This window comes from Chamaea fasciata, unplaced genomic scaffold (assembly GCF_029207755.1).
Source record: "Chamaea fasciata isolate MVZ Bird 193981 ecotype frontalis unplaced genomic scaffold, bChaFas1.0.hap1 SCAF_984, whole genome shotgun sequence".
Lineage (NCBI taxonomy): Eukaryota > Metazoa > Chordata > Aves > Passeriformes > Sylviidae > Chamaea > Chamaea fasciata.
This window is the reverse complement of record NW_027095069.1, coordinates 18,895-28,795: the sequence shown is the minus strand read 5'-3', so window position 1 is coordinate 28,795 and position 9,901 is coordinate 18,895. Positions and strand designations below refer to the sequence as shown.

Below are 9,901 nucleotides of genomic sequence, written 5' to 3'. Positions count from 1 at the left end.
GCACGGTGACACCCGGCTCCGGGCACGGAGCAGCCACCACCAGCAGCCGCGCCGGGGCACGGTGAGATCGGCTCCCGCACCGGGGCACGGTGAGATCGGCTCCCGCACCGGGGCACGGTGAGATCGGCTCCCGCACCGGGCTCCCCTCACCGGGCTCCCTGCACCGGGCTCCCCGCACCGGGCTCTCCGCACCGTGATCCTCTCACCGGGCTCCCCGCACCGGGCTCCTCTCACCGGGCTCCTCTCACCGGGCTGCCCGCACCGGGCTCCCCTCACCGTGATCCTCTCACCGGGCTCCCCGCACCGGGCTCCCCTCACCGGGCTCCTCACCGGGCTCCCCTCACCGGGCTCCTCTCACCGGGCTCCCCTCACCGGGCTCTCCGCACCGTGATCCTCTCACCGGGCTGCCCTCACCGGGCTGCCCCCACCGAGCTCCCCTCACCGGGCTCCCCTCACCGGGCTCCCCACACCGTGATCCTCTCACCGGGCTCTCCGCACCGTGATCCTCTCACCGGGCTGCCCTCACCGGGCTGCCCCCACCGAGCTCCCCTCACCGGGCTCCCCGCACCGTGATCCTCTCACCGGGCTGCCCTCACCGGGCTGCCCCCACCGAGCTCCCCTCACCGGGCTCCCCTCACCGGGCTCCCCCACACCGTGATCCTCTCACCGGGCTCCCCGCACCGGGCTCCCCGCACCGACACACGAAGCACCGAGGCATAGAGAGCTCGGCCTTCCACAGCGGCACACCCCGACCCGGGCCATGACCGAGCCGGGCTCACGGGGCTCTCGGCGCCTCCCGCCGCCCCCGGGGACTCGCTCCCCGCGGAGCCGCTCCCTGCATCGCCCTCGGGCCGCGGCCATCGCCGCTCCCGGGGCACCTGGGCACCGCCGCCGCGGCCCCCGCGATGGGCGAGGGGTCTCGCTGGGCGCCCCGCACGGCCCCGCTGGGCCCGGCGGCCCCATCCCCGTTCCCATCCTCATTCCCCGGCATCCACATCGCATCTCCCGGCGCCCCCTGCCCGGCATTCCCATGGCCGCCCTCCGGCGTTCCCCTCCCTCCGCCCGGCTCCCACCTGCTCGCGGCGCTTCTGCCAGCGGCCGCAGGGACTCTCCTCCAGCACCTCGCTCTCCTCCTCGCTCTCCTCCTCCTTCTCCTGCGCCAGCCGCGCGTCCGGCTCCGGCACCGCCATCCCCGCCGCCAGCCGAGCTCTGCGGGCTGTGCCGGGATCTACCGGGCTGTGCCGGGCTCTGCCGAGCTGTGCCAAATTCGACCGAGCTGTACCAGGCTGTGCCGGGATCTACCGGGCTCTGCCGAAATCTGCCGGGCTGTACCGGGTTGTGCCGAGCCGAGCTGTGCCGAGCTGTGCGGGCTGTACCGAGCTGTGCCGAGATCTACCGGGCTGTGCCGGGCTGTGCCGAGATCCACCGGGCTGTGCCGAGATCCACCGGGCTGTGCCGAGCCGAGCTGTACCGGGCTGTGCCGAAATCTACCGGGCTGTACCAAGCTGTACCGGGCTGTGCCGAGCCGTGCCGAAATCTACCGGGCTGTGCCGAGCCGAGCTGTGGAGAGCTCTGTCCGCCCCGATCCGCTGTGAATCCCGCCGAGCCGAGCCGAGGCGCGCCGAACCGAACGGAACCGAGCCGCGCCGACCGCAGCGGCACCGCACGGCTCCGCTCCGCCCCGAGCCCCGCCGCGCTCTGCCGGTGCCGCGCGGGGCCGGCCCGGGCTCGTCCCGCCCCGCTCCGGACGTGCGGCCGCGCACGCCCCGCCCCGCCGGGAGGGGCCCCGGCACCCCCCGAACCTCCCGCACCACGGCGGAACCACCAGAACCGCCGGCACCCACTACCTCAACCCCCGCACCTCCCGCACCCCCGGAACCACCGGCACCGCTCACCCGCGGCACCCCCAGAACCACCGGCACTCCCCCCGCACCCCCCGGCGCCCCCCGCACCCCGCCCCGGAGCCGTCCAGCCCGTGTCCGTGTCCTGCCCCCCGCCCCCCCAGCACCCCCCGGTTGTCCCCCTCCTCCCCGGGGCTTGTCCCACCCCCCGGGCCCGTCCCATCCCGGCGGTGCTGCCTCGCCCCTCTCAGCCCCATCTCGGGGGGTTCCCACCCTGCCCGCTCCCCCCAGTCCTCCCCGGACGTGCCAGGGCCCCCGCGGCGTCTCCCCGGAGCCACGAGGGTGCGGGGGCTGGAGCTCTGCAGGACCCCCTCCCTCAGCAGACCCTGGGCACCCCGAAATATCCGGGCCAGCCCCGCCCAGCGCCCACCAGCTGTTTTCATTCCACTGGGAGGGAAGTCTCTGGCTGGTTAGATGTTGGGGTTTTTTTGGGTTTTTATTTATTTTTTTCCTTTTTCTGGCCATCTCGGGTTACTTTTAGCCCGACGATTCGTCGTCCCACCCTCCTTCCGCACTGTGCTGGCGCCTGGCGGGGTTTGGGCACGTCCTCCCCCTCCGGGCTGCGGCCGCCGTGGTTTGACCGAGGGGACGGCGGCGAGGGCGGCTCCGGGCGAGGGGACACGGGCAGCGCACACCGGGCACGGTACACGGCTCGGGAGAGGGGGACGGGAGGCCTTTCCTGGTGTGGGCCACCACCACGTCCTGCTGGGCCACCACCATGTCCCACTGGGCCACCACCATGTCCCGCTGGACCACCACCATGTCCCACTGGGCCACCACCAGGTCCCACTGGACCACCACCATGTCCCACTGGGCCACCACCATGTCCTGCTGGGCCGCCACTGGGTCCTGCTGGGCCACCACCATGTCCCACTGGGCCACCACCTGGTCCTGCTGGGCCACCACCATGTCTTGCTGGGCCACCACCATGTCCTGCTGGGCCACCATCAGGTCCTGCTGGGCCACCAGCTCTGGGTTCCTCCGGGCACAGCCCAGCCGTGGGCACTGAGCCCACCCAGGCGAGTCCCTGCTGTCACTGTGACCCCGCTGTGGCAAAGGTCCCCCACCATTGTCACCCCCTGGGCCACCATCTGTCACACCGCTGTGCCCCGGAGCTGTGCCAGGTGCCACCAACTCCCGGGGTGGGTGACCTTGTCCCACGCGTGCCAGGCGGGGCTGGGAGGGAACTCAAGCCCTGGTTCCTTCTTATCGCGGCGGAGTCTGGGGATAAGCTCAAGGACGGGGAATAAAAATGTTGCAACCAGACACAAAACCACACCCAGGCACCTTTTCCCACCTGCTGCATCCTCACAGCCCCCGTGGCGCTTCCGTGGCCACCTCCCGGGCTGAGCTGGCTCCAGGTGCCGGTGCCCACCCCTGTGACCATCTCCTGCCCGCGGCCAGCTCGGGTTCTGCGTGGAGCTGCCTTCCACCACCCCGAGAAGGGATCGGCAACGAGCTGGCGGCGTTTGCTGACTCCGCTGAAGTTTCTGGGTGGCTTGGCCGCGATGCCGGCGCTCGTGGCGGCGCAGGGAGGGGTGGCAGAGGTGTGGACGAGCTCTCCTGCAAAACCAGTTGCTCAGCCGGGAGAACACCCGAGCTGGGGACGTGCGGGGCTGGACTGCGGGGAGGGCGCGGGGAGAGGTGAAGCTTCACCCTCCCACCCTTCACCTTCCTTCTCCAGCTCCCTTTTCCTCCTCCTGGGGAGCAGATCTGTCCTGCCTGCCCGTCCCAGGCGTGTGGCAGCTGCGGCACACACGGAGGAGGGAAACCTTTGACTGCTCCTCGGAGTGGGTGATAACGCGGCGGAATTCGTCGCCACCGGGGCGTTTGCAGCGGGCCCCGGGCAGCTTTAAAGAGGTTTTTTTTTTAAAAAAAAAAGCCATTAGGCAAATTTGCGGGAGAAAAAAAAATTGATTGAGGGCTATTAAGTGGAGGAGGCAGATGCAGCCTCTGGCTCCCGAGGCTCCGTGCCGTGGATTGCCGGGAGCTGCAGCTGATGGAACTCAGCCTGGCCCCGGCCCAAACCCTGGTGCTTTTCCTCTGGGGATCCGCCGTTGGCAAAGGGCTGCAGGGACACGGGGGACTCAGGTCGGAGCTGCTTCAGCTTCCTGGGGGGAAGTGTGTGGTCTTCAAGGGTTCCCTGTGGATCCCCCACGCGTTGTCACCCGCATCCATGGCTGGAGATTCCCACATCCCCGGCCTGACCCGGCCCAGCAGCTCCTACAGGAATCCTTCTGGAGCACAGAAATCCCATTCAGCAGCAGCAGCAGCTGGCTGGGCCCTGGATCCCTGTGGGTCTGTGGATCCTTCTGAGGGCCAGCCTGGCAGAAAAGCGGCTGTAATTATAATTTTGAGCCAGACTGCTCCTCCAAGGTGGTTTGTAAATCAAAAGGTTAAATAAAGAAAAAAAAACAGCAACAAGATAACAAACGTTACAGAAAACAAATAATAAGCCACGCACAGATACCTGAGAGGACCTCTTGCATCCTGCTACAACACCTGGAAAATCCTGGAGTTTCTTTGTTCCCTCTCTTTAGTGCTGAACAGCCTAGGTGGGCTTTTTTCGGCCCGATGAGATGAACAACAGAGTTTGAGTTACATTCCCGGAGTCCAATCCTCACTTCTGTGCTGGCTCCGAGCCAATCCCTGTTGGAAGGGTCTGGATGTTTCCAGGTGAACTTCCTAAAACATCCTAAAGGTGAACTCAGACTCTTTCCCTGTTCGTTAACACCTGCCGGGGCCGTGGGGTGCAGATCCCCCGGTTCAAGGTTGGTCACTTCGCAGCGTTCCTGGGGTGGGAACCCTCGGCTGGTCTGGAAGGGGCAGTGGCTGTTCCCACAGCTGCGATCCCACTCCGAGTCACCCCTGTCCACACAACGTCACCTGCTCACCCTCAGTGTCCCATCCATGGGTTTTTGTTTTTTTTTTTTCTAGAGGATACCCATCAGCAATACCTGTCCTGCTGCTCTTTTCCAGGCAGGAGTCACCCCTCCTTCCTCCCCTGGTTGTCCCAGCCACAAAATCCCCCAGGACAGGAGGAATGAGCTGCACCCTGGTGGCCTCTGGTTGTCCCATCCTGGTGGCCTCTGGTTGTCCCATCCTGGTGGCCTCTGGTTGTCCCAGCCGTCAGATCCCCCAGGACAGGAGGAACGGGCTCCATCCTGGTGGCCTCTGGTTGTCCCAGCCGTCAGATCCCCCAGGACAGGAGGAACGGGCTCCATCCTGGTGGCCTCTGGTTGTCCCCGGGCTGTGCCTGCCTGGAGCTGGACACTCCACAGCCCCCCTGCCAGAGCGCTCAGGTGTGTCCAGGTGGGCACCAGCCCCTGGTTTGTCCCAGCCACGGAGTGGCCACAGTCCCAGGGCAAAGCCCCGTCCTGTGCTGGCCCTGCTGAGGCACCTCCAGTCCTGGGGGAGGATTTGTGCCTCTCCCTCGTGAGAAGAAGGACACTGAAGGGCTGGAGCGTGTCCAGAGGCAGGAACGGGACTGGGCAGGGCCTGGAGCACCAGGAGAGGCTGAGGGAGCTGGGGAAGAGGCTCGGCCTGGAGGAAAGGGGGTTCAGGGGGGACCTTCTCACTCTCAAAACTCCCTGACTGGAGGGGACAGCTGGGGGGGCTGGGCTCTGCTCCCAGGGAACAGGGACGGGACAAGGGGAAACGGCCTCAGGCTGGGCCAGGGGAGGCTCAGGTGGAATTTAGAATTCCCGCCTGGAAAGAGCTGCCCAGCCCTGGCCCAGCTGCCCGGGGAAGGGGGGCAGTCCCCATTCCTGGAGGGATTTAACACGGCTGTGGCCGTGGCACTTGGGGACGTGGTCCATGGTGGCCTTGGCCTGGTGGGCTCAGGGGGCTTTTCCAAACAATTCCATGATCCTCATGGCCAGGGGCTGCCTGCATTTCCTTCACCAACCCCTATTGTCATTGGGAATCCCCCAGTGTGGGGCAGCTTTGTCCCAAACTCTGTCTTTTCTCTCTGCTCAGCCTCACCTTCTCCCACCACGATTTGCAGTCAGGGACCCTGGGAAGGTCCGTGGGGGCTCCAGGAGGGAATGCTGCCAGCAGAGGAGCTCACCTGGCCCTGCTGCCATCAGCCACTGTGCTCAGGTGGGGTTTGGTCCCTTTCTCCAGAACGAGAGGACATGGCCTCAAGCAGAACCGAGGGAAATCGGGAATATCAGGAAAAAGGTTTTTTTACAGAAAGGATGATAAAGTGTTGGAATGGTGTGCCCAGGGAGGTGGTGGAGTCACCAGCTCTGGATGGGTTTAAACAAAGACTGGACGTGGCACTCGGTGCCAGGGTTTGGTTGAGGTCGGGGTTGGGTTGGATTTGGTGATCCTGGAGATCTCTTCCAACCTAATGGTTCTAGTTCTGATTCTGGTTCTGGTTCCGATTCTGGTTCTGATTCTGATCCAGATTCAGATTCTGATTCCAGTTCTAATTCTGATCCTAATTGATTCAGATTCTGATTCCGATTCTCAGCCCATCCTTCCCCAGCTCCGTCCTGGCTGCCCTGAGCGCAGCAGCAGCCCAGAGCTCCTGGCTGCGCAGTTTTGGGGATCTCAGCGGGGAGATTACGGGTCTAAAGGTTCAGGATTTGGTTTCCACCCAGGCTTGTGGCGTGGGGGAGGCCGGGCAGGCAGGATTTGCCCCTGGGCGTGAGTTCTGCAGGGGATCCGCAGGGGGTTATCCCACAGGGGGTCTGGAAGGGGTTATCCCACAGGGATGTGCCGCCAGCCCGGATCTCCTTGCACGGTTTAATGAGTGTCCCGGCTTTGGATCCCCCCGGACGTGCTCCGGCTGTGGAGAACAGAACCAGGACAGAACCCCTGGGCACTTCTGAGCCCCTCGGGGGTCAGTTCGCTTTTATCCCTTCCCGGAACCTGTGCAGGCTTTGGGGGGACACCCCAACAGTGCTGAGCAGTGGGATCCTTGTCCCCCGAGGAGCAGGACACCCCCGTGCCGGCTCCGTGGGGCTGGGGGGCGCCGGCCCGGGGGGATCTCCCCGTTTCCCTTCCCCTCTCGCTGCCGGGAGGCCCCTCTCGCGGCCGCTGTGTATTTTTATCCCCGTTTGGCGGACGGGGCCGGCGGGCGGTGATGTCATGTGTTGTTGCACGGCTCGCACTGTGCCGAGGTCGAGGCTTCGGGCGCCAACCCGGCTCCGTGGGTCTGGCAAACGTCTCCGTCCGTCTGGGCGCGTTTGTCCAGGGGCCGCGCACGGCGCTGTAAAACCCCTTGGTGCGCCCGAATTACACCGGGCTTTAAACCTGCCCTGCCCCGCAGCTCCTCACCTGCAGCATCGCCAAGGCGTCACCCGCGCAGGTGCGCGCAGGTAACTCAGGTGTGTGAGTTGGGTGGGCAGGAACCCAACCCCGCGGGGCCGGAGCCGTCCTGGGAGAGGCGCAGAGCGGTTTTCTGGAGCTTGGGTTTTCTGGAAGGGTCCCCGCCATCCATCCCTCCATCCCTCCCTGCCCCCGGGGCTCGGGGAGGGCCGGGAGAGGGGCTGCAGCCCTCGGAACAGCTCGTTCCGTTCGCCCCGGCCCTGCCGGGCAGGAAACGCGTCTCCAGCTCTTCCCTGAGCGCTGCCAGCAGCGGGAAGGGAGCCAGCTGTGCGCGGGGGTGAGGCTGACCGCGGGCCGGAGCCGGGCACGGCTGAAAACGGGATAACCGGGATCCCGTCCCGTCCCCGAGGAGTCGGGAAGGTTCAACTGGCCCCGGAATGGGGCAGCACGGGGGGGAGGCTGTGCCGAGAATGGGGCAGGGCATGGGGGCACAGCCCGGGGCTCAGGGGACAGCCCAGGGGACAGTCCTGGACTCAGGGACAGGGGACAGGGCTGGAGGACACAGCCACGGGACAGGGGACAGCCCAGGGGACAGTCCTGAGCTCAGGGCCAGGGGACAGGGCTGGAGGACACAGCCACAGCCCAGGGGACACCCCACGGGCACAGGGACAGGGGACAGGTCTCTCCAGCCCTGGCACAGCTCCCCCCATCCCCGGGGGGATTGAACAGCCCTGTGCGTGTGGCACTTGGGGACATTTAACAGCCCTGTGCGTGTGGCACTTGGGGACATTCACACAGGGGTCAGCGGTGGCCCCGGCTGTGCTGGGGGCATGGTGGGACTCAGGGGGATCTCAGGGGTTTCCCGACCTCAGCAATTCCATAATTCTGTGATCCCGAGGGCAGAGATAACAGAGGGAGGTGGGGTCGGGGCCCTGAGAGCACCAGCAGCAGCAGCTGCTCCACTGGAGCTGCCCCGTTGTGTTTTGGAGGGCAGGTGTAGTTGGGAGCAGAGGGACTGGATTTTGGGAGCAGAGGGATTGGATTTTGGGAGCAGAGGGATTGGATTTGGGAGCAGGCTGGTTGGATTCTGGAGCAGAGGGATTGGATTTGGGAGCAGAGGGATTGGATTTGGGAGCAGAGGGATTGGATATTGGATTTCAGAGCGGAGGAATTGTTTTTTTGGAGCAGGCTGGTTGGATTTTGGAGCAGGGGGATTTGATTTGGAAGCAGAGGGATTGGATTTTGGAGAAGACTGGCTGGATTTGGGAGCAGAGGGGTTGGATTTTGGAGCAGAGGGATTTGATTTGGGAGCAGAGGGATTGGATTCAGGGCAGACTGGTTGGATTTTGGACACAGCTAGCTGGATTTTGGAGCAGGCTGGTTGGGTTTGGGAGCAGAGGGATTGGATTTGGGAGCAGAGGGATTGGATTCAGAGCAGACTGGCTGGATTTGGGAGCACAGGGATTGGATTCAGGGCAGACTGGTTGGATTTGGGAGCAGAGGGATTGGATTTGGGAGCAGAGGGATTTGATTTGGGAGCAGAGGGATTTGATTTGGGAGCAGAGGGATTGGATTCAGAACAGACTGGCTGGATTTGGGAGCAGAGGGATTGGATTTGGGAGCACAGGGGTTGGATTCAGGGCAGACTGGCTGGATTTGGGAGCAGAGGGATTGGACACAGAGCAGACTGGCTGGATTTGGGAGCAGAGGGATTGGATTTGGGAGCACAGGGATTGGCTTCAGGGCAGACTCTCTGGATTCTGGACACAGCTGTCAGACTCTGCCTGTTGCCTGCAGCTGGTCACGCACAAGGGGCGCCTGGTCTGTGTCAGCCCCCGCTGTCACCGCCGGCCCCCGGCAGCTCCCGGAGAATTCCCTGCTGCTCCTCGAGGCCCCGCTCGGGTTTCCTGGCTCCTGGCCGCACTCCGGGTGTGGAGGCTGGGCTGCTGGAGCTCCTGATGGGGATGGCGTGGGCACAGCCGAGACCCCGACCCCACAGTGCCCCTGCCCTGACCCCGGTGGGCACTGATGGGGTTTTCCCTGCTGCTTTCACTCCAGAATCCCTGCTGGCTCCTCTGTGACCCCACTGCCCTCCAGGACCCCCAAGGAGCCCCGTCCCCAGGCAGAGCTGGCCCCTGTCCCTCTCCCCGCACCGAGGGGACACTGGTGGATGGAGGGGATGGGATGGGCAGTTCCTGGGGAGCCAGAAACTCCTTTGCTGCCCTGGCAGGGACTGACTCAGCGCTGAGATGAAAACTCTTTAGCTGCTCCTCAGAAAACGCAGCTGGATTCGGCTGGCAGCGAGCCAAACCGTCCCTCCTAAAACACTGGGTGTCCAAGAAGGAGCACAAAGGAGCCCAAGGGATTTTTTAGGGCGAGGTGGTGTCAGAGGCTCCTGGGACACCCGTGCTCGGCTTTTTTTGTTATTTTTTCTGCAACGTTTATTATTTTTATTATTATTTTATTATTATTTTTTATTTTTATCATTATTTTTAAAATTATTATTATTACTTTTCATTTATTAAACCTTTTACTTCCACGAAACACACCTGAAGGGCAGTCTCGCTAATTATTTTAAGCCAATCTGCGAGAGCTGGACCCTCAGGGACTGATACATTTACACGGGGCCCAAAACGCTCTGGCCGCCTGCTCCTCTCAGGAGGAGGGGACAGTCCTTGTCACACTCCTGGCAGGACCTCTCCCGCCCCGGGAGGACGAGCAGG

The 9,901-nt window shown here is 64.0% G+C and overlaps 1 protein-coding gene across 1 annotated transcript; it reads left to right on the top strand.

Annotated features, from left to right (window-relative positions):
* The first annotated feature begins 7,615 nt into the window (after positions 1-7,615).
* Positions 7,616-9,274, top strand: LOC136306098 (uncharacterized). Its single transcript, XM_066209444.1, has 3 exons — positions 7,616-7,639; positions 8,118-8,253; positions 8,317-9,274. The coding sequence occupies exons 1-3, from the start codon at positions 7,616-7,618 to the stop codon at positions 9,135-9,137; spliced, it is 981 nt and encodes a 326-aa protein (XP_066065541.1). The 3' UTR covers positions 9,138-9,274.
* Positions 9,275-9,901: the final 627 nt, after the last annotated feature.